The sequence below is a fragment of the Alligator mississippiensis genome, chromosome 7 (assembly GCF_030867095.1).
Source record: "Alligator mississippiensis isolate rAllMis1 chromosome 7, rAllMis1, whole genome shotgun sequence".
In the NCBI taxonomy this organism is placed as follows: domain Eukaryota; kingdom Metazoa; phylum Chordata; order Crocodylia; family Alligatoridae; genus Alligator; species Alligator mississippiensis.
The window spans coordinates 59,224,818-59,249,483 of record NC_081830.1 but is presented as its reverse complement, the minus strand read 5'-3'; the positions used below and the strand labels follow the sequence as shown (position 1 = coordinate 59,249,483).

The window sequence follows — 24,666 nt, the reverse complement described above, 5'->3', positions numbered from 1 at the left end:
TCACGTGATTGGCCACTTCACTGTATCATGGCATGGCTGTAGAGCACTTTCAGAGGCCCAGTCATGCAAAAAATGTAACTTTTGTCTGTGCCCTAAATGACACCTGTCAATCAGAAGAATTTCTGAGTGCATTACAGATTGCTTTTGTAGAGATCACCTGTCCATTACCAAAATTCAGCTTCCTCTGATATGAAATATGATGGCTATTCTAGATGCTTGCCAATCAGGTTTTGGAAGGAGACAATGTGACACATAATTTGGTCATTTGATATTGCAGGGAGATTTTAAGTAGGTGGGAACTGATACTGGAAAATTCCATCTTTCAAAAGAGAGAGAAAAACAAATATTTGACCTGTTGTGGCCCCTAAAGAATCCCCTAGTATCTTCCATACAGTCAGTTTGACACGTATTTTTCCTTCTCTTTAAATGTATTTTAGGTGATTGAAAAGATCTTTTATTACATTTCTCTTTTTTTCTTTAAACTTAAGATGTTGTGTTGTAGTATAAAGCAAATTCACTCCCATTTTACTATGCAAGTTTCTAAAAAGTTGTGTAGGAATATTCTAGGTAGCAAGCAAATCTAGTTGATATATTTTAAAAACTGATTTTGCGCATAGAGTAGCAGAATTTTTATTTTGTTCTCTGGGCACTGGAGTAAACTTTTCCTACCATGTTTCAAGGCATATATGGGAATTTTGCACAATGTTCCCTGAAATGCGTTTGAAAGATTGCTTACTGCTTTTTGTCAGGAGCTTTTCCTTTTCCTGTTTCTTCAAGCAGTTTAAACTGTATTTGTATTTATTCTTTGGGTCTTCTACATTCTTCATTTGCATATTAATTGTAGGTTAGTATGAAGTCTATACATCATTTAAGTCTGCCTTAGATGAGGCCAAAGCTTGGTCTTTTACCTAGGGATGAATTTCACCCGCTGGAAAGACAGAAACCCAAACAAGCCTCCCTCCCAATTCTATGGATTCAAGAGTTTGCGATAATCAAAAGAAAGAATTCATTTACCAGGGAGTGTTTGTGGTTACCGAGATGGCTTGGCTCCACTTCTTTGTCTTGCATTGAGCACCATTTATCTGCGTCACTAAGGCAGCATTATGCTGTCTAGGCTTCTCCCCAAAACGTAGCAAATTCTCCAGTGAATGACTGATAAATTCCCAGGCAGCTTTGCAAAGCTGAAATCTGCCACATTACATGGGCAGTTTGAAGCCAATATGTTTACTACTATGATTAGAAGAATAATGGCCAGTAAACATCAGCCTGAGCTTGTGTATGTGGGTATGTGGAAAGGTGGGAGCAGTTCCTGCCTGTTCAGCAACTTCTCTGAAATGTTAACACTGTGTAAATCCTTTTCAAGCAATAGGATTTGCATGAATCTAAGAGCAGAATTTGGCCTACAATACTTTAATTCTCCTGACACTGTGCATAGACTGTACCACTTTAGCAGTCATGAATCATGTCTGTCTACAGATCACATGTGCATTATCACCATGGCGACTTAGGCACCAGAGGTAGAAATATGAGCTGGTAAGTCAAGGTTACTCTTGCTCACTCTCGCTCGCTCTCTCTCTCTCTCTCTCTCTCAGTGCAATGCTGGTGATAATTAGTATTATATTTAGACATGGAGTTAGCTTCATCTTAAGCAAAATCTGCAATATTTTCATCTATCTAAACCAGCTCAAAGATTTTACTCGCCACTGCAGATCATAGACTATAAATGGAGGGCATGCAATTTTCTTAATTTCATTTGGAGGAAACATCTGTGGCATAAGCAGGTAACTGCTACAACTGTAAAATAAATAAAATAGAAAATGCTGAATATGTTTTTCTGCCCTGAACTATAGAAATGTCATGGGTCAAAGAACGAGTCAGTCAGTTCCTTTGCCCTTAGTAGACGTCCAGGGACCATAAAACATTAAATGCAGAATTACAGTTTCCCTTGCAGAAGATATGAATACTTATATATCATGTGACAGAATGTTAAGTCTCACCCATATGTTTAAGCCAAAAGGCACATTAAAGTTTATTGTTTTATCTTCATGATATGACTTTCCTGTTTCCATTGGTGCAAATGACTTTAAAACGAATAATGTGTTTCTTGTTTGTTAGTGTCATCTCCCCCTGTTGTCCACTGACCTAAAATGCAGCATTCTGAAAGATGAGAAAGGCAATGCATTTCCTCCCAGTTCTTTTGTAAGCTGACATGAAGTAGACAGACACCTTCTGAAGTTTTGTGCATGCTGTGCTCTCTCTCTCTCATTTTTTCTTTCCTGCAACAAGAAAAGCCTTTTCTTTTAACCTGGCTTCCTTTGAAGAAGTGACTCAGGCAGCTTCATGGCCTCTCAAGGTAAGTGCACGTATAGTCTGTATTTTTAGATCATGTTTACAGAAAACTACAGTCTTGTGAATTTCAGCAATCAGCAGTGTAATGAAATGAGAATTGCAGACTAAAATCACATCATCCAAACAAGGTGGTTTTGACTCTCTAATTTTTCAGCACATGAAAGGCTCCTAAAGAGGATAAAATCTAAAATAGACTGTTATTTGGATAAAATACATTGCCAAATGTAACACTGCACTCAATCTGAGATTTGTGTATTCATCTATCTGTGCTTGTATGTATCAGCGTAGTTAGCACAGAATGCATGAGAAGGGCATGTACTGATTCCAAGGTTAACATAATTTGTGCACACCTCTTCCATGTTCTACTTTGAAAATACTGTGTCAGCAGACTGTTATCATTTTCAACACTGGACACAATCCTGTTACAATGTAGCAAAAGAAATCACTGAAGATTAATTTAATTTAGTGAGATTAGCTATGTTTGAGCTCATTCTCGTCATGTCTTGTCTTTAGCCTGAGCCAGCCGGGATTTCAGAACTACAGGTGAACATTGCAGTCAGTTAATCTAAAAATCCTTCCAAGTCCCTTTTGCACATGCTACCAAATGATACAACTAAACAGAAAGCACCAGAATTTGGCTGTCCTTCACATCCTTCCAACTCTACTACAGTCACCTTATAGAGTTTCATAGGTGTACTGGGAGCAGAATTTGGCCCAGGAAAGAGTTGAAGCAGTTTGATATTTAGGTTTGCTATAGTGGTTCCCCATCTTTTTCCTAAACATATATGCATCATGATGCCAAGTATGTTGTTGAACTCCAAGCAGATTTTTAAGGCACTGTTGTTTTATGTTTTGGGGTCATATTCTTCTCTTGGTGGGTAAGGACTTGTATACCTCTACAGATGTTTTAGAGAAGAGCAGTAGTTAGCAGAAGTAGCATAGCCCTCAAGCATAGACTTTCCACAATAAAAGAACACAGTAATATACTTCTAGATAGAATCAGTATCTCTACAAATTATGATTATGTAGTGCACTCTGTTTATCATAAAGGAGTTTCAGGTTCAAATACCATAAGTCAAATAGAAAACATACATATACATTGGGAAAGCCTCAAAGTATATTATGTGTTCATTAATATTTAATGGATTTCCTATTTGATTTTTTGAAAACTTAAATTTAACTAGCAAACCTGAAGTCAATATTTTTTCTTATTATTCAAGATTAGTACAAGTATATGGCCAATGAAGCTTCTTGGCATTTCATGTAACAAGAGTTACAGCAGTAACACTACCCTATGAGGTAAAATGATGCTGAAGAAGGTATAAAATATTTATGACAGGGTTATACATATTTTAAAAGCCAGATACAAATTCAAAGGGGTTATATCTTCTTCCTGTGGTCTCAGACTTTGAAAGAAAGCAGTAGCTGCAAAGATAAATTAAGATCAAAATATGATTAAACGATGAATCAGCAACACTATGTTCAAATACTGCTAAAGGATCTCATTTAAACCCACAAAGGCACATGAAAACTTCAGATTTAAAGCCAAAACTCTTTCTAGAACTAAAATTTCATTGTACCTAAGCTTTATCATGCAAATGATAGAAAAAGATCTTTTGGGGGGCCTTTGCATTATCTAAATACACAGACTTCATTTAATCAAAAGGGTTAAATTATTTATAGACAATAGGCTTCATTGGGCACATTTATTTGTGCAATTAGCATGGATGAATAAACTCCGGTGCAGTTTGCACCCGAGTTTATTGCTCCTGGGCACAGCATTTACATGTGCACCCAGAACTGCAGCACATTGAGAAAGGGCAGTACAGTCCTGGCTAGCAGAAAGCCAAGGGGGTTAACCTGCCAGCGTGGAGCTGCTCTGCCCTAGTTCAACATGCTGAGGCGGGGCTGGCTAGGGCACAAGGGTACTACAGTGCAAGGCTAGCCAGCAGGCAACTGCCACACTGTAGCACCCTTGTGCTCCAGTCAGCCCCTGTCACTATTGACATGTGCATTGCTCTGAATTATATAACTCTGCCATAGCATAGTACTTGTGTCAGGCAGTACTATTTTACAGCGGAGTTAGTTTACTCTGACCTAATAGTGATGTATGTTTAGACAGTGATACTTTACTGCAGAGCTAATTAGTCAACTCTACAGTAATGTGCATGTATGGATGCCCCCATTGTGTTTTCACTTATACCAGTATAACTGGTGTAACTTTCCAGAGTTAATATATATGCACTATTTGAAGGACCAGTATCAGAATCAGGCTCGTAGAACATTTTTTTCATTGCCATTTCCATGACACCATACTGATTTTATTAGACACAAACCTGCAACCACTTACTATAGTAAGTAGTTTCAGTACCTTAAATAGTACTCAAGGTAATGAGCAAATAATGTCAAATAGTGTTTCCAGGAACAGGCTGAAAGAACACCCATTGATGAAGGCTGTTTCCACTTAGTGTAACTTTATTTTTTCAGTGGAGTCACACTACTGAGGCTATAACTATTTTTTAAAATCAATATGGAGAATCATAATGCCCCCCCCAGGTGTGGGGCAGGGGGTGAACACGTGGGGAGGGGGCGCATGTGTGGAAGATGGCGGGGAGCAAGCAACCCCTTGCATGCTGCAACTCTGCCAGCCTGCAAAGGAAGTCACGGTTTCCCACGTTTTTCTCCTTTAGGAGAATCCATTTTTAAAGTTTGTTGATCCTTTTTTAAAGTCTGTTCATGACCCTTTCATATATTCTTGTAACCCATTTTGGGTTGTGACCCACTGGTTGAGAAGCACTGATTTAAAGTACCTTATAGATAATTCATTTTCTTACGAAAAAGTTATCTCAGATTATATGATAATACACATGTCCTTTAAATCTCATCATGCACCAAACAATATTAATGACATTACATGCCAAGTCGTGTCAATATATTAATTTGGAACTCTAGCTTATTTCCTTTAGGAAGAGAATTGATGACAATTGGTTATCTTTAATGCTATCCTGTTTATTCAACAAGAGAGTACAAAGTCCTGTTTTTTTTTCTATTCCTGAACCTGATAGGAATCAAACATGGCACACTGTTCCAATCCTGATTCCAGTCAGCGCTGAGCCCAAAAGCTCTTTCTTAGCTTGTTCTCAAAACCACATAACAAGTGCTTCCCTAGCTGTCCCTGCTGCTTTTTAACTCCTTCCCTGTGAGTTTCTGTGGTGTTTTCCCTGTTCTTATAGATACATGCTTGGCTCAAATTAGCTCTCCAGTCTCCTGCATTTTGTATTCAGCCCCTCTACCTATGCAGCTCAGATTCCAGACTGGCCTTCCATATGGCATGGAGCTCTGCTAGCTTCAAGTCTCATATTTCATAAAATAGAGTGAAAGCTTCTGGTGTTTATCCTGGCTGAAACTGGGCAATAGCTGTCTATGAGGCTGAACACAATAGTGTAATGCACACATATATATACTCTTTTTCTCTCGTTTTGTTCCTATGCACATAATTGTATGTGTATATTTTTCAAAATACTGCAAAGAGACACCATTCCTGCAAGCCTCTCAGGTTTGGTATTCTCAGTGAAGGCAGTAACTAAATGAAACATATAGAGAATATATAGTCATCTAAGCAACATGTCATCATGTGCTAATCATCCAGCTTAATCCTTCATTAATGGTTTTTTTCCCTTTCTGCAGATCCTCAAGGCCACCCAAACAAAATCATTCAGGATTACCTTCCTGGTTCTTCAGACCATCCTGACCAAAATAAGTCTATTGTACCAACAAGTGCCTGGAAACAAGCATCACCCCCTCATGACTTGCCTCCTGGCCTGGAATACTTAAACCAGGTCCTGTCGTCTTTCCATAGATTTCTTCAATAGCTTATGCTTGTGGGGTTTTTTTTGAATAACTTCAAAATGAGTTTAGAATTGGAAGAAAGGCCTGCCCTATGTTAATGTTCTTCATTCATCCCTCAATAAGTGAACACAGCAGTTTTCGTTTCCCCCTCCCCTTCCACAGGTCATTATTTCTCTTTTTTCCCCTTTATTTAGTAAAGGCCTGCTTCTATAGAAACCATTACCAAAATTCTTATTCACCTCAGAGGGGTGTAAAACAAGGCTATGTGAGGTGGGACTTTCATCTTTCATCCCATATGCGCACATATGGAATAAATGTAGACTGTAAAGGGAAAATAACTATCTGCTTCTTTCTTACCACAGCAGTCCCATTAAATGAATGCACAGTAATCTCCTAATCTGTGGGAGTTGAGATATCAGATAACAATATGAAAATATATTTGGCAAATAGGCAGAAAAATTAAAAAAAACAATAATCAACTGCTATCTTATAAAATGAGTAAATATTACTCTCTCTCTTAGTTTTAGGTACCAGGATCTCTCTTAGATTTCTATGGTTATAAATCCCATGCAAATTGTAGTATCCTATATTAAAGGCTTATAAATTGTTCATAATCTTCAAAATATTTCCAGGAATATATCTCTAGGGCATATCTATGTACAGGACAGAACCTAAAGAAACATAGGACTGGAAAGGACTCAAGGATCATCTGCTCCAACCCTAAACTAGTTCAGGATGTGCTATTTTTAAAGCACCCTAGCCATATGTTTATGTAGCCTCTTGAAAGCCTGTAGTGAAGGATATTTACATCTTCCTGGGCAAATTCTGTAGACTGCCTCATTCTGTTGGAGTATGGTATAGTGTTCAGTTTTGGCCAAAAGGGCTTTGTGGGCTTATTTTATTCTTTTTTTGGATGGTGTAAGAAGGCTACCCTACATGAACAACTGGTGCCTCCCGAGACTGGGGGGGCGGGGGGGGGGGGGGGGACACACACCATGGCAGTGAGCAGTGATCAGGTCTCTGATCACCGCTCGCAGCTGCTGGTGTTGGTGCTGGCAGCAGTGATTGGGGACTGCCTGCAGGCAGAGGTGTCAGTGGTGGGTGCCAGTCGCGTCAATAGTGGGAGGAGGGGTGGCAAGTGGCAACTGCCCACAGAAGCTGGCAGCGGCTTCAGTGGTGGTCAATCTTAGGGGAGGCACATGCCCCACTGTGCCCCCCCTATGCATCACCTATGCTGCCCTGATACATGTTTTGATCAGGAGAATAACTAGAATGGGAACAGATGGGAGGCAGGGGATCTCTGCTGATGCCCAGGGCTCCAAAATCCTAGTTATGCTTAAAGTCAGTCTAAAAGTAAGAAAGCTTTTTTGAGATTTAGTCTAAATCTACTTTGGTGCCTTCTCTTTGCAGCAAGGAAGAAGGTTCTCCATCTCATTTATGATAAAGAACACTGGTATCATTCCCTACCCCCTTAATCTCCCTCTCTTCAAACTAAGTAAATATACCTAGTTCTCTCAACCCTTCCTCATACAGCTTGTATTCCAACTCCTTTATCAGCTTTGTTGCTCACTTCTGGATTGTCTTCAGTTTTTTCCATATTCTCTCTAGAATACAAAACCTGGTACCGCTCACAAGATTCCAGCTAAGGACTAACAAATGCAAAGAGCATTACTATCACTTCCCATTTTATATACAATACTTCTGGTAAAGCAGCCCACAATTGCAACTGGTGGTTTTGGTTTTGGTTTTGCAACTGTATCACAGAGTTGACTTATATTCTTATCCTACTTGGGAATGAATTTTTGTTATGTATTGCAGTGTATGTATATATTATTGTTGGTCAGTTTATGCCCATTTGTTGTCACATCAATACTCTCCTGTTAAAAAAATTGCTCATCTCTCCCCCTACCCCACCCTGTTATTTATTTATAAAGTGCGATCCCTGTCTTAATCCCTGGTTTATTATCTTGACCATAGCACCGCACTAAAATGGCCGTGTTAGGAGCTTCTTTCCTCACAAAGTGCAAAAATACAGAATGGGAGATAATTATGTAGCTCAAGCTGCCCATGAAGGCTCTGGGAGCTTCAGTGGATCACAGATGTCTGACTTGCATTTAAACTTGTAAAAATCTGACAAGTAACTTTATAGCTTGAGTTTATTTAGGCTACACCGATATAACTGGCATTCCTTTAAAAAGTGGAATAGTACATAATTAGTCTGCTATAAATAATTTTAACAGAACCTGAGGTCAAGAAGGCTATGTAGACACTTATAAACCTTAGGGCTTTAGATGTTTTAAGATGAAATCTGAAAAATCTCCTTGATTCTTGCCTGTCCTGATAAATGATGCATCAGAGCAGCTTTCTTACAGAATCTAATAAAAGAATAAAATAAGACCACAAAACACTATTATCCTTACCACTCTATCCAAGTGTTTATCCACTGTACATAGCTAACTAATGCATAGGCTTTTAATAGCCCAACCTCATTTTTTTTTTTATCTTGTGAAAAACTGCATTAGGAGATGAACTCAGCATTCAAATATTGGGACACTCCTACAATCTTCAGGATGGTTAGCAACCTATAAACTATTGCTTTTTATCACAGCAAAGCTCTATACTAAACTCTCTTAAGCTGCAAGAGTTTCTGTTATGTCTCAAGAAATTTAAACTGCAAGTAGTGTGTGTGCTTGGGAAAATGTTTTTAAAAACAAATGCCTTATTCAGAAATCACTTACTGGAGTGTGCGTTTCAGAGATAAGTGAAAGGGCTACAGAAGCTTCCTCACCAGCTTCTGTCTGGAAACTGGACCAGCCACAGGAGGTGATTAGAAGTGATGAATGGCTGCAAACTGCTTGAATATTTATCAGGCAAAGTGTGTCAAAAATAAAAGCAGTACACAAATGCCGAGTATGATAATTCCACAAGGTCATCAATTCTTTCTTCAGCCATGACAAATATTTGGTTATTGGAATTTAAGGAGAATAAAAGGAGGGAGGTCTTAATTTGCAACTTGGTCACCTACCATTGAAATTGACACTGAAGTAACATATATTGATATTAATCAAATTATTGTCTCCCCCCATCCCCTCCGCCCATTCCTCTCCTCTCCTCCTTGGACACACACTTCCCAGAAGAGAATAAGGCTTGAGAGACCATAATAAACTACTGCAGCAGCTCTGAGGAGGGGAGTCAAGGACACAAGGCAAATATTCACTGTTTTTCCTGGGGTTATAGTCTATGTTCCACTTGTATCCTAAGGAATTATGTCATCAAGTTGACTTTATTAGTCCCCAATATAAATGCAGAAGTCAGCAATTTTTTTCTTTAGAGTACAATCTTAAATGTAGTATGATAGTGTGATATGGTTATGCTGCCTCCTTGCTTTCAACATGACCTTCTGTGTGCCAGCTGGGGACTCATTCATTTTGGAGGAATTCTCGGTAAGGGAGAAAGGGCTGCATTACATGCAGAACAGCAAAAAGGGGTTGGAATGAGGAAGAGAGCCAGGCTCTGTATCTTTCTATACATTGCTGCTGGCCTCATTGTGCTCCTGTGGAATTCACATGCTCATTGGTGTCAGTACATGGATACGATACATGAACATCACACTTTCTATCTCTATGACCACTAGGGGTATGTGAAAAGGGCCCTATTCTATTCAGATTCAGCCCAAATCAGGGAGAGTCACTCAATTCATTGATTTGGATCACTGTCCCTGATTTAATTTGGCCAAATCCGAATCTGAAAATTCAATGCTGATTCAGAGAATCAGAGATTCAGCCATAGACACAGCTTTCAATGTTTTTTCTACATACCTCAAGGTACCAGGCACAGCTTGTGAAAGCTGCAATGCTGGGGCAGATGGAGCATCCTACAGGAGCACGGGGCGGGCCCCCTGTGTGTTCAGCGACAAACGTGGAAGTGGACCAGAAGTATTTCGCTGGGAGGTCCCCCTGCATCTCCCAGCTCAGCAATTGGCCACAGGGGGACCCCAGGTGCCCCTCCCCAGACCAAGGAAACACCAGTCCCCGAGCTGAGGGGATGCAGGGACGGGGCACCCCCAGCGCACTCTCTGATGGACCCCAAAGTGAACCAGAAGTGCTTCTGGTCCACTTCCGGGTCTGCCACCGAGTGCGCTGGGGAAATCCCCCATGCTTCTGTGGGACACTCCATGTACCCTAGCATCATGGTATTCACAGGCCGCCTGATACCTTGAGGTATGTAGAAAAAACATTTAAAGCTGTGTCTGTGTCCAAATCACCAAATCTTTCTGAATCTCTCCAAATCGATTTGGAGGGTTCTGATTCAATTAAGAGTGATTAAATTCAAAGTGCACCTTCTTCTTAAGTGAGTTTAATGCCTGTGTGAAACAGCAGGATGACTTAAGATTTTCCCCAATACTTCCAGTTTCTAGTGGGGCACTATGGTGATCAGTATAGCAGCCCCAAATCTCTTTAAAGTTGGCTGGTTCTCATCAGGTTGTTTAATTTATTTTCACTTCTAACAGCTGGACCAGATAATCATTCACCAGCAGGTGGAGCTTCTTGAAGGTACAGTTTATTTGAGTTTAACTCTCACAATGCCAGCTTCCAGATACCTCTGAAACTGGAACATGAGTACAAATCCGATCATATCCCATTGAATTCAAATTTAAACACTCTCATCAGCCCTCATAGGCAATAGATCAGGCCTCTGATGTACCCATAATTTGGTGAAAATTCATTTTGTTTATGATTGTTCTATGACAATAAAATGTCACTATAAATATCTACTCTAGCCATAAAAAATATCCTAAAGGAGTTGAATGGGACTTCTCACATGTATATAGTTACTCATGTTCATTAATGTTTTTGGCACTGAGCAAATGTTACTCCTTTTAATTACAATTCTTATGTTGGCAAGAAAACAGTCTTTGACTGGATAGGTTAAAGAAACAGATGAGCAGAAGTTATATGGTAATACATAATACTTTGCATTTACATACTGCTTTTCAAATTTTAAAGTAAGTGCAAGTGAAATGTCACATTTCTTGTTTCATGGGGTTATTTTAAATTGCAAATTAGCTTAGGGCCTGATCCTGCCACATTGAAGTATATGGGAGTTTTGCCACTGAATTAGGGTAATGTCATCACTAATTTGTGTCTATGAAAAGTAATGAGTCCAAACCAAACCTCTGGATATGAGCTCCAGATCTTCATCTGAAATTCCTAATTCATAGAATGAGGTGAAACGGAACTCTCTGATCTGACAATTCCTACATTTGTTTCAAAATACAGATCAGAAATGTCCTAGTTGGGATGATCAGATTTAACTCATGACTGATTATTTTAGAATATTTACAGAATTGCATCTATTCAAAGGATTTTTCCCCCAAATGATCTATGCTCTATTGAGCTTACAATATACATTGTAGAAAGGGATTAGAGGTGTGAATTTGGATCCAACCCTGGATTTGATGCTTTTGGTTTAAATATATTTTACTAAGGTAACCTGCAATCTGTTTTGCTTTATTAGCCCTTCTTGGCACAGAGACATCCAGCAAGTATGAGATAAAGAACCATTTGGGACAAAGACTTTACTTTGCAGTGGAGGAAAACGGTTGCTTTGATCGCAACTTTTGTTCTCCTTTACGGTCTTTCACTATAAGGATTGCTGATAATGCTGGCCGAGAGGTGATTACTGTGAATAGACCCTTGAGATGTAACAGCTGCTTGTTCCCTTGCTTCCTGCAAGAGGTTAGTGAATGATAACAGCATCTTTCATCTAAGTGTCTCAAATTGTTTTACTAAGGTTAATTAAACCTCACAAGAACTCCTATGAGGTAAGCATTATTATACCCATTTCACAGATATGTAAGATGTACAGAGGAAATTAAGTGCTCTGCTCAGTTTTATGTGGGAAAACAATTTTAGAAATGAAAAATGAAGAGTAATATGCTATACAGATAACTGGACAATATATATCCCGTTTGTTTTTTTAAATGATCATTACTTTAAAATGATTTCAGGAGGTTTTTTTTTAAATTGGTAATAGGTAAATAGGTAATTGGTGAGGAAAATAATTCCTTAATGAAATATGACACTGTGAATACCAGGTAGCCAATGGCTAGAAAGGAAGGTGTGACTTTGGGCTGCATTCAGATTGTGGAGATGAATTAACCATTTGCATATATGTTTATGGCACACAATAAAGATAACCTGAATGATACAGTTAGAGCATTGGTACTCAACACTGATCAAATATGCCCCAGTTCTGCTATGAGAAACATGCTAATGCCAGTTCTCAGGGGATGACTTGGATGTAACGTGTATAATGACTTGAGGAGGAGAAGGTAGCATAAGATTTACTTTTTACAGATTAACTAAACCAGAAAAGCATAAGCTTTTGTAAGCAGCAGCTTACTTTCCCAGATGCTGAGAAGGAACTGCAGGAAGCAGAGCTTCTAAACACAAAGCAGGGATTCAAATACAAGGAGTATTGGAGGAGCAGGGCCATCCTGTGCATGAAGTATCTGTATTTTGGTAGTTTGTTTCATTTTCCCTTTTTCAGTTTAAAGCAGCACAGCCATGTAAATTCATTCCAAGCCTCAGAATGAAAATATCGTGCTGTCTTTAAAATTGCGCACTTCTCCTATTTATTAAACATCTTAGGTAAAATCCCAGCCCTATTATTAGGAAATGGCAAAATTTGCTGATAAAGCAATCAGAATTTCACTGCATTGGCTGGTAGACTACTTGCTCTTTGCTATGTTGTATGTACAAATGCAGTGATATCATGTATACTATATAAACCCAGATAATCCATTGATCCAGACACCCAGGTGGACTGAAGGCAAATGGGTGGGTTTAAAATCATAGGCCATGTGTAGATGAAACAAGAGGCACATGTACACAACACTTTAAAGTGGGTTAAATGCCTTTGCACCGTTTTAATCGTGTTGTTGTTCGCACGTCAGTGGCGTATTGTACAGTAATGTCTTTTAAAAGTGGGCTAAATGCTTTTGCACTGTTTTAATCGTGTTGGTGTTTGCACGCATCAGTGGTGTATTGTGCAGTAATTCCAGCTGCTGTAGCAAATTCGGTGGTGTAAAGTGCCTTAAATGAGTTGGGGCGCAGCAAACTCTTCTGTGGAGTTTTAGTTTGCTTCCCTACAGCCGCAGAGTGAAGCACCGGGCTCCGTGCAGCTCAGGGGCTCTTCAGGAAGCCCATGCAGGCAGCCTGGGAAAACAGGCCCCGCCCAAGAAAAGCAGCAAGCCTGAACTTTTAATTTTTTTTCCCCCTGGAGCCTGCCTGCCTGCCTGAGCTGTGCGGGGGCCCAGTGCTTCCCACCACAACTGTGGTGCCCCCCAGGACCACCCAAGCCGGGTGCCTGTGGGTGGGTACTGTCTGTGGGGGGGGCTAGAGAGGCAAGTAAATTTGGGTGTGTGCGTAACATAGGGTTTTAAAGGGCCCTAAATTGAAGCGGTGTTTTTAAAAACCCACTGCTTCAATTTAGGGCCCCCATTTTGTCTACACATGCCCATAGGCTACTACTGTATTAAGTTGATCTACCAAGTATTTTTAAAGTGGGTTCAGTGAGAAGAGTCCAAACTGCCCACTAAGCAACCCTCTAATTTAGTGGTGGGCAAAAGTCGGCCCAGGGGCAGGATGCGGCCCACCAGGTCATTCTATCCGGCCCACGGGGCCCCTAAAAAATTTAGAAAATTAATATTTATCTGCCCTGGGCTGCCTGTCGTTCGGCCATCGATGGCTTGCCAGAACTCAGTAAGCGACCCTCTGCCCAAAATAATTGCCCGCCCCTGCTCTAATTCCATGTAGCCTACCCCTAGGCTCAGGTTTGAAATTCTCTCAACCTCCCCACTGTTGGGGGGAAGGGGTGTTGTACACACAGGGTGTAAAGTGTGAATTAAAAGCAAACAGGAATCTTAGAGGATAAGGCACAATGCCACATTTATTGAAAACATAAGACAAAATCAAAGAAAGAACAACATTTATTCACATTTATTCACATACATACAAAAGGAGACAGACAGTCCTGCACATATCAAGATATTACCAGTCCTTAAGATGCCAGACAAGTTAACCATGAGGTTGAAGCCAGGTCTTTGTCGAACGCTGTTTCTTCTTCTTTGCAGGACAGACCCGAAGCCCCTTTGTTCTTGTCCATCTTATAGTGATTGTTCCCCATACAAGTCAATGGGTCTTATTGTGTCATGTCTCCTTGATGACAAAATGATCCTCCTTTTCAGTTACGATGTTATGATTGATGGGCAGCAGGTCAGGCCGTACCAAGAGAGGCTAAAGGGCCTGAATCTATTCAGCCTCCACAAGAGAAGGCTGAGAGGGGACCTGGCGGCCGTTTACAAACTCACCAGGAGGGACCAGCGTGAATTGGGTGAGGCTCTGTTCTCCTGGGCACCACCTGGGGTTACTAGGAATAACGGCCACAAATTGTTAGAAGGTTTGAAGCTGGACATCAGGAAACATTACTTTAGAGTGAGGGCTGTCAGGCTCTAGAATGGACTCCCAAGGGAGGTGGTGCAGTCTCCTACCTTGGGGGTCTTCAAGAGGAGGCTGGACAGATATTTGGCTGCAGTGTTATGACCCTGCACTTGTTCCTGCTCGGGGCAGGGGGTTGAACCTGATGACCTGTTTAGATCTCTTCCAACCATAAGCACTATGAAACTATGACAGACTCTTCGGCTTTGTGGTCTGCAATTTTTGCATTTGTTGTCAGCGATTTCTTCAGCCACTAAAACAAAACCTGATCTTATATTTTGCAATCCTTAACTGCTGATCTTTGGACATTGCTGTAACCTTTGACTGTTAAATCAGAGAAGGCTATTTCTATCCTTCTAGTCTGAGGTCCAAGACAGTCTGTCTCAACATACGCATTTCCACACATTCTCTTTAGTCTTTCATTTCCTCTTTTCAGACATCCCAGGCATACCACAGGCCTTTTATACACACTACTTCTTTTATACTATATTTAACCTACAAAATCACGAAACAAAATTATTTTTACACTTATGCTAAGCAATGTAAAAATCAAAATAGAGTTTCAACTAAGGCTAAGTTACAGAGTTATTTGAGCAAACTAAAATGGATATTGGTTGTGAAATAATTAACAAAGCTATAAAGGATATTATAAAGGAAATATCAAGAGTATATAAAGACAAATTAACTTTAGCCCAACAGGGGAAGGGCTGGGAGGAGAAAATACCCCAGCAACACAATGTCCATAAGCAGAATTCTACCAGGAGCAAGCTGGCCCTTTGGCCTTTTATCTGCACTGTGAAACTACTGGACAACACCAATGCTTACCTTTGTTTCACATCACCCGCCACTGAAAAACTCAGCAACTGAGAGCAAGGGACTTGAAGCTCCTGGACAACTGTTTAAATTATTTGCAGGGAGAAAGGAATGATAAGCCAATCAGCTCTTCTCTCCCTCCCAAGCGGAGGGATATTCCCTGTGTTCCACTTTCTCCATCTCTTTCTGGGGACTCTACTTGGCTTAGTGTCCATCAACTCTCCACTCTAATAAGATGGGTGGAAGGTATTCTATAGGACTAATTGCACATATTTTTGCTTTACCTGCCACAGACAAATGGTAACTTTACAAGTGTAAATTCCACACTGTGACAGCAATGTATGTGAAAGATGGGACTATTACTGGAAGGCCTTAATTAGTGTGTGTCTGACTTAGATGGTAGCACTCTTGACTGCCTCAGGAAGTTCAAGTACCACTCCAGGATTGTGTGGATGTGTTAAGTATATAGTACTAGGAGGCTGCTGCACTGTTACAAATGCACAGCTCCTTTTTCCCTCTCAGTTCCCCACGTATAGTTGTAAAGCAGTCTGGAACGCCTTTACTATGAAAGGTAAACATTCTGTTTCTGCATGCTGACTTCACTTAATGCAAGTGCATTATACATTCATCTATGTACTTTGTCACTTAAGTATTTTGATAAGCACTAAAGACCTACAGGCAGAAAAATCAACATCTCTGTATAAACAGACCTGATTACTATAAATACAGTTGCTTCTGCACAGTACATGGCTTTTCTTGGAGCTTATGCCATAGCTACTAAATTAATATTGTTTCCAAAGTATTTTAAACTATTATTAGGCAGCCTCAAAACCAAGCTTAGGATTCTAAATTGTATATTAAAATCTAATGGAAATTCATCTTGTGAACTAACAATTGATGGTGCTGTATGATACTTTTGTCTGACAGTTAGAAGTTCAGTCCCCTCCTGGTACAATAGCAGGCTATGTTGTCCAGAACTGGGACCCTCTTCTGCCTAAATTCACGATAAAGAATGAAAGCAAAGAAGATGTATTGAAAATAATTGGTCCATATGCAACGTGTGGCTGTCTTGGAGATGTCGACTTTGAGGTAAGTTTCACACTTTTGAGATTTTTTTTTAAGTTTTAAATTATGAGTAAATGTGTTAGTCAAAAATCTTGTGGTATTTCTAAAAATATTTATAGACTATTATAATGTGGGAACAAGATGTCAACAAGTCAGAATTTATAGTTCCTGGACTTGAATCCCAAGCTGGAAGTTGATTTCATAATATCTGATCCATTCACTTTATTGTGCTTGGAATCAGGTCCAAGAATAGTATTGCAAGCAACCATTTCTGTTCTCTTTTACATAAGAAAAAGTAATTCCAAGAAGTAGTAGATGTAATATACAAAGGGCAAGTCATTAGCATGGCTTTCACCATGATGCGCTAATGCACAGTAGAATTAGTCTACTGTGCTTTTACCATCTTGTATAGACATGCACAGTGTATATAAAACCATACACAATATGAATAAGGCAATAGAATTTGCTAGGATAATCAAAGTACCATGGATTTTTTCCCCCTGTCTATTCATTTGGTCCAGATTAAGGGGTCACAGCATAGCTTCTGAATTGATCACATCCTATAGGGCCAGACCAAGAAACTTCAGAGGGATGTTACCTACAAATGTAGTTATAATTTATCAAATAAATGTGGGAACCAAACAATCTGTGACACATTTGCCAGAAACAAAAGTAGGAATTCATTGTCCACAGAGATGATGCTTCTGCTGATGGGAGCTATTCAGAGTTGTTTGGTCAAAGAAAAAATCATCATGATAGAACAGGGAAAAAAATTACTCCTATCCCCTGGTTTTCTCTAGCGCTACTGATATTTCTAGATTTTTTAAGAGTAGATATGGTTGAAAACAAATATAATATCACAGAGTATATAAACAATAGGAGAAACCTGAGGGTATTGGTAAGAAGCCCCCAGTGTTAGAAGAAGCTGTAGATGGAAGGGAACCTACCATGTCACAGCAAGTATCTTTGCTGGTAAGAGGCAGAGGTGACCAACTTGTGAACTTACTGCAGCTGTAGGTCTTTCTTATGGTATGGTGCTCCCCAAATCTATGTGCTCCCTGCCAAGTGTAAGCTAAATTCCTTTGATTTTACTCTGTTGTTGAATGCCAAGTTGATAAAAATGTGCACATCTAACAAAGAAGTGTTGGGAAAGCAGAAAAGGTGTGGGTGGGGCAGCGACGGCAAGGAGGGAATCCAGTTCTCCTTGTAACCAAAAGGAAAGATGTGCCTGTGCTACCAAATTTGAGTTCAGACCCAATAGTTGTGAACTTTGATATATGCTGTTTTGTTATGGGCTCCTATCAACTGCATGTGGACCTTCACTATCTGTCAACCTGCTGAAACTTTGGAGACTAGTTTTGCACCCGTTGAACTCACTGGGGATTCTGTCACTGAATACCAAGTGGAGCACCATCAACCTGATTGTTACTGGTTGCAGAGGCAGCAGATTTGTAAGGGAACCTAATATATGCCTGCACAACAGGCCTAATTAATCCAGATAGAGCACTGTGTTAATATAGCTCTACACTGGTTTCCATTCCCCAGCACTCTCAGGCACTGCATTGTGCTGTGTATGCATACCCATAGGAGAAGGAAAGGGTCTTGGTACTGTAACAATCACAAGGATGTAAATAGACAGTTTCTAGGATTAAAAACTGCATTGTAGTTTGCACAAATGAAGGGAGGAACCCTTGACCAACTCCTTTTCTCTTCCTGACTTACATGATATGTGGTGACAGCTTTGACTGTTTAGCCTGCTTTTTATGATCATAAACTTAACGTTTCTGGATTACCTTTAAAAATATTATTCTGAAAACAGATGACCTTTGCTACAGCTTGGAATTTCATAGGCAAGAAGTGTCAAGCAAGGTGGCTTTATTATTATTAATTATTTTGTGGTAGCAACTAATGGGTCCTACTCCATCTGCGTCACTTGAAGCATAAGGTGCGTACAGCTATTTGCTGCACCTTAACTATGGTTACATGACTTTTAAGCTGCCTAAACACAGGCGGAGAGTGGTGTGTACTGCCCCTTGCCACTTCTGGGAGCTGCATAGGGAACCGGATGTAAGTAAATCAGGGTAGGGGGAAGAGTGAGCAAGATTGGGGAGGGGAGGGGCAGCAGTTCTGTCAGGGGTAGTTAGTCTAGGAGAAGGGGTTGGTGGGATGGGGGTTGGGTGCAGGGAGCTGGTGGGTCTATGAAGATGGGGACTGCTTAACAGGGAGGAGGCAAGGCTAAAAATAGTCCAGTCAGGCTGGAGTGAGGTGGGAATAGCACAGCCCTAGGCAACTGGGGCAGCCACTGGGCAAGTGGCTGGGCTTTTCCAGACCTGGTGCTGGGCTGCAAATGTGGACAGGAATTTGGGAGATCAGGTTATTCATTTCCTAGATTGGGTTAACCCTATCTTCATCTATCCTCCTGCAGCTCCTGAAGTGAACTAACTTAGATCATGTGTGCCATTTTTCAACCAATTTAAGCTCTCTGAATGCCTGCAGGATTGGGCATTTAACTCTGGTTAGGTTGATCTAAACTTAACTCCTGTATGTACCCATAGACAATGGCAGTCCCTGTCCCAGAGAGCTTGCTGTCTAAAAAGCAAGATGTATCAGGTAGGTGAGACAAACAAATGAGGGTGGAAGAAATGGAGTAACAAAAATAATAACACGGTTTATTCCACATTCACGAACAAACAAGTAGTTTCCTGTTATTTCACAGAGGAAACTACGGCCCCTGGCACATTACATTTAAGAGATGATTAATCAGTTAATCATGTCTTACATAGTTATCTGGCCACAAGTTAATGCAATTAATGGTGTGTTAAAACAAGGAATAAGCCACAAAGTTAACACAGAGAGTACCAAGTTGTTCAAAATGGTATGACAGACAAATTGGGGCTTTTTTTAAAGACTTCTCAAGTAGGACTTTAGTGATACTTGGCTTTGTGTTGACTGTGCCTGGGAATTAATTTCATTCCCTTCTCTGGGCCCAATCTTCAACTTGTATAAACTGGAAAAGCACCATTAAAATCAATGGTACTATGCTGATTGAGAACAGCTGAGGATCTGACTGACTAAGAAAAGAATCACTACTATTTTGCAACTGATTATGACCAATTCAGGGCATTGGTGGTATGTTGAGTTGATTAATGTTTGGGTGGCTTTTTTAAACTTTTATTTTCATGTGTGTAGGTAAAACCTCTTAATGAAATATCTCCAATTGGCAAGATTTCCAAGTACTGGTCTGGATTTGTAAATGATGTCTTTACCAACACTGCCAACTTTGGGATCCAGATGCCGGTAGATCTTGATGTGAAAATCAAGGCTGTAATGATTGGAGCTTGTTTCCTTATAGTAAGTACAGAACATCAAAGGGTTATGCCCCAACAAGCTGAGTGAACTGGGATCAAAATAACCATCATCTGCGGCAAAGCCCTAATCCTGCAACAGAGCTATGTCATTGGGCCTTGATGTACTTGCAGATGATGCAGGATACAGGGCCAGTCTCAAACAGTCAGTGTTTCAATTATAATTATCATCTGGTAGGCTTTTAGCCTTTACGGCTTTTGCTTTTATATTTTACTGATACTGAATACTTTTATAGTTACTTCATTTTTGCCTTTCAGTTGAAATATTGTCATATGTTGCCTTATCTCAAGAATGTGATCACATACTGAGATACCTGACAGAAACCCAGATAATTTCAGGCAGCTGAATTAACTGGTGAATTTAAACTTGTCTGTGACTCAAGAGAAAAGAGTATTACATTCATTTTTTATCAGTGTTTCAGAATTGTGAGCCCAATTCTCTCCTGCAGGTTACAAGCAACTGCTTCTGACCTCACTAGAGAGTTATTTGTATCCTGCAGAGGGAGAATACAGTCCCTGAAAGGTAAATACTTTGCTCTATCTATAGCTAGTCAGCACTATCTAGATCTGAAAAATGGTTAATAGTAATTTCCCTGGCCCATATGGTTCTTCCTCTACAAATTTCATTGTAAAGTTAACCAATTATGTTAGCATATATAGAGAGAATTAAAACGATAAACAGCATAGGCAAAGAGGGTTATCCTTAAGTTTGAAGTGCACATTTATAACAAATCAACATTTGTCTTGTTTGATTTTATCTCCCTAGCCATTATATCACTTGTGCTACACAAATTGGTAAAGCTAAGATGGCTGCAGCATGGTTTAAAAAAGATACTAGGAAGCTCAGCTTGGAGGAGCTAATATAACAGACAAAGCTAGTTTGACTCTGTACTTCTGTTAAAAAGTTTGCTCAAAAAATTCAGATTTTTATTCTCGCTCTTGGCTGCAGTAAAGATAGAAATGGAATCTGAATGACACTTAAGAATTTTAGATTGTCTTCTATATCACTCTCATTTCTCTGTGGCAGTGGTAGGAGCCTGTTGACCAATCTAATTGCTTTATGCAATAAAAGTCTATAAGTCTGCCTTTTGATGTGAATTGTTCCCTTTTTTGTATTTTCCTCACCATTCACAGTTTATTTATTTGTAGGACTTAATGTTCTTTGAGCATTCATTGGATGAACTGTAACAAGGAAGATGATAGAAACAGTAAAATATGCAGCATGTGTTTCAGTAAGTCAGAAAGAACATAAATTGATCTTCTTTCTTTGAAGACATGCATTAGATACTTTCTAATTCTTTTTCATTTTCTTCCAGAAATCCCTTGAGCTTTGGACATTATTTCTGACCTGCACAAACCTGTGCTTTTTATAGCAAAAAAAGTTAATGATTTTGTTTATTAAAATATATCTTATGTAAATAATAACTTTGCCATTTCAATTTTCATGTGTGTTGTAGACAAGCATACAGATGCAGAAGTGTTGCTTTGGAACGTTGCTATTCTCTTTTGAAGTTCTTGCATGGGAAAGCATGAAAGATTAGAACTAAGGCTTGTAGCATCACTGATGAAAGTCTATGTTTAGAGAACCCTTTGAAGTTTGCAAGTCCTGGTACCAGCTATTAACCAAATACGGGTGTTTTTTTCATTATTTCACATGATGTTTTCTGATTTCCTATTTAATTAATAGTAACAAATGCAGTATCATAGTAACAAATGCAGAGAAATTGTCCAGCAGGGAATTTGATGATAAGTGTATTTTTATATGGGGACATTTAGGTACAAAGAAGCTACTTATTTAAGTTTAAGAAATACTTGACAGCTAATGTTTGTAAGTGATGTGATTTTTCAGAAATGGTAGCCTTAAATTAGGCTCCTAAGCCAGGCTAACACACATACAAACTAATGGTCTAGATATATTCTTAAATTTCTTGGCCAACTATGCACACATGCACACACATGCATGTGCACACACAGTCATAAAATATTTAATACGCACAATGCTGTTAACTGTCCAAGAAGTTAATATGCACCCTGTAATAGTGAAAAAATTCTTTGCTTTAATCCAGGTTATATATACTGTGCATATATACACTGCTAATTTATGAAACAAGTCAGCTCTTTTCTGAAGTCAACATAAAACAAATACATGCTTCTGGGCTAGCCTTTTGTACTTTTCCCTCTGGGACTAGGTAGAGTAATGTATTTTCTTTGAGAGAATTCTGCAGTAGAAACTTTATATTGGAAAGTATTGAATATCATATTTGTGTATTAAAAGATAGACCCATACCTTACTGTTAGAGCTGCTCATATCCTGCTAAGGTTATTTATAGACATTTGCTCAGAATTTGAATGGCCCCTTATTTTTAGACAGAAGGTGGGATAGATAGGCACCTTATGACTAACTGGCTGTATCTACACAAGATGCTAATACTCAGTTGTTACTTTGCGTTCATTTAGTACTTGTATAAACTTGTAGTACTTGTATAAACAAGTACTAAATGAATGTGCAGTAACCAGAGTTACTGCACAGTAGGTCCAACAAATGCCTTTTTTGTGACGCTATTGTGCAGTTGTCTAATACTTCTGTGCAGTAGCATCACATGTTGATTTTTTTCCACCCAACGCTACTGCACAGTAGTATCGAGCTACTGTGTGTCAGTGTCTCATATAGACGTGGCCACTAAGGTGCATTCCTACTCCACTCTCTGCCTGACTTCAGGCTAACACAGCTAACTATCTCCCTTTACTTTTACCCTGATCATGCAGATTGTTTGCTGTTTGCACACATGCAGGCTTTTTTACTTATACAAATATGTATGGGAATGACTGGCTTTTGTAGAAATAGTCATGTTTGAACAAGATTTGTGTACAAAATATATTAAAAAAGAACATCAGTTACTTATTATACATTATTATCCTGCTGAAAACTGTGATCCATCTAGGCAGTAGAACCAATACCCTGCAATACAGGTGACAAAATGCACATGCACAAAGAGTCTAAGTACACAGTTTTTAACCCATCCATATACTGAGATTTTGTTTGCATGAACTAGTCAGTGAATACTTGCAAATAACCAGCACTTCAGCAGAAATGAAACATGTGAATAATTAATGAACAAGAAAAAGCTAAATTGATCAGATGCTTTATTCTCAACAAATATTTAGACTAGTTCCAAATTAATGTCACAGAGAGGAATGTAAGCACTGAGAAGCTAGGAGGTTGATGCTTTCACAGTGAAATTAACTCAGCCATATTTTTTTTAGCTCACATCTGGTCTAAAGTATACTACTTATGTACTTGCATATTTTATATATGGTACATTTGCATAAATGTTCTTTGAACCTGAGCTACTGGACTTCTTGTGGAGTTTTAGTTCCACTGGGTTTGCCACAACTGGATTTTGCATTATTAGCAGCACAACAAGGATGGAGTCTATAGAAGTTTTAAACCCTGCAGGAGACAGAATTCTTATTTCACATTCCTCCAAAGAAAGGTTCCCATCTGTAGGAGCTGTAAGCTCCATAGTAGAGAAGCTCCCTCCTGTGGAAGTCGGTAAGCTTTTCAGGAAAATAAAGGTTTCTGTACAGAGGTTTGAATTACTCTTCTCAATACTCTTCTGCTTGTGTAATACCACTACATTCAGTCCTGCAAGTCCAAATTTGTGGTCGTGTGGGTCAAGAATCCGGTCTAGAATCTCTTTCTTCTCCTTGAAATCTTCCTGTGTTTAAAGCATTCTACCTAGATAATGAGTTGCCCATGAACAACATGTGCACCCAGAGGTTGGGGGGGCACAGTGACTGCCCACAGGTGGCAGCGATGGTGTTGGTGGTGGGGGCATGGTGGTGGTGAGTGGAGAGCTCCCACAGGCAGCTACAGCAGTGTTGATGGCGGGGCGGGGATGCTGAGTGCCAACTGGTGGTCAGCAATCACCTGCAGATGCCACTGGTAGTGTTGGAAGTGGCCAGCAGTGAGTGGGGACTGCCAGCAGATGCTATGGGTGGTGTTGGCAGTGAGGGGAAGGGCACCACTCACAGGCACCACCGGCAGCATCAGTAGCACTTTTCACAGGGGGTGCACCGCCAATCTCAGGGGGTGCACGTGCAGCTGCGTGCATCCCCTACACTGCCAGTGAAGTTGTCTACAAAAGCTCATGCCACTCTGCCCCACCTTCTGCCTCTCAGTGTAGTAACACTGAATCTGCTCCTACCACCATGAGCATCACTATCTACAGGGCCATATTCCTGATCCTACAATGGCATCTGCTTAGGCATACCTCTTGTACCTTTGTAGGGGCTTCACTTAAGTAAGGGGCCCCAGAAATTAACAGGATTCTTTATCCCATTTCCTTCACAATGTACAGGTTAACAATAGGTCTGAAGCAAATGGATCCACCCCCCACTGACACCAGTGAGAAATAGGCTAAAGTGAGCCTATGTACAGACAGTCAAAAAGCCTGAGGCTGAATTGAGTCGATCTTTGCAGGGTTTTTAAACTGTGTAGACTGAACCAATAAGCAAGTGAACTGACGTTCATTTTTCAAACAAAAGGCAGCCAGACCCAGCGCTGTGCTAGAACACATCTCCCAGTCTGCTAGCTACCGCAAAGAGCCAGAGCTTTCTGATTCCCCAAGCCACATCTCCTCAGTCTTCCTGCCAGCTGAGCAAGGGGTGGAGAGAGAAAAACCAACCCCTCCTGCCTGGCACTGGATCCCCAGCCAGGAACA

General features: G+C 40.0%; 1 protein-coding gene across 5 annotated transcripts; it reads left to right on the top strand.

Annotated features, from left to right (window-relative positions):
- Window positions 1-1,564: 1,564 nt before the first annotated feature.
- Window positions 1,565-23,532, top strand: PLSCR5 (phospholipid scramblase family member 5). 5 transcript variants are annotated; one of them, XM_019491835.1, is made up of 10 exons: window positions 1,565-1,781; window positions 2,116-2,353; window positions 6,037-6,188; window positions 10,709-10,751; window positions 11,716-11,743; window positions 11,849-11,936; window positions 16,440-16,601; window positions 19,767-19,928; window positions 21,092-21,174; window positions 21,259-23,532. In XM_019491835.1, the coding sequence occupies exons 2-9, from the start codon at window positions 2,341-2,343 to the stop codon at window positions 21,128-21,130; spliced, it is 687 nt and encodes a 228-aa protein (XP_019347380.1). In that variant the 5' UTR covers window positions 1,565-1,781; window positions 2,116-2,340; the 3' UTR covers window positions 21,131-21,174; window positions 21,259-23,532. The 5 variants fall into 5 exon arrangements, 3 of the variants coding, with proteins under 3 accessions (XP_019347380.1, XP_006262750.1, XP_019347381.1); XR_001372771.2 differs by lacking the exon at window positions 21,259-23,532 and adding an exon at window positions 20,392-20,465 and having other exon boundaries at window positions 11,716-11,936; window positions 21,092-21,175; XM_006262688.3 differs by having other exon boundaries at window positions 11,716-11,936.
- Window positions 23,533-24,666: the final 1,134 nt, after the last annotated feature.

Excerpts from the sequence above, each read along its gene's own strand:
- PLSCR5 (XM_006262688.3), top strand. Across the intron at positions 6,189-10,708 it reads GCCTGGAATACTTAAACCAG|CTGGACCAGATAATCATTCA; the intron begins GTCCTGTCGTCT and ends CACTTCTAACAG. Across the intron at positions 16,602-19,766 it reads TTGGAGATGTCGACTTTGAG|GTAAAACCTCTTAATGAAAT; the intron begins GTAAGTTTCACA and ends TCATGTGTGTAG.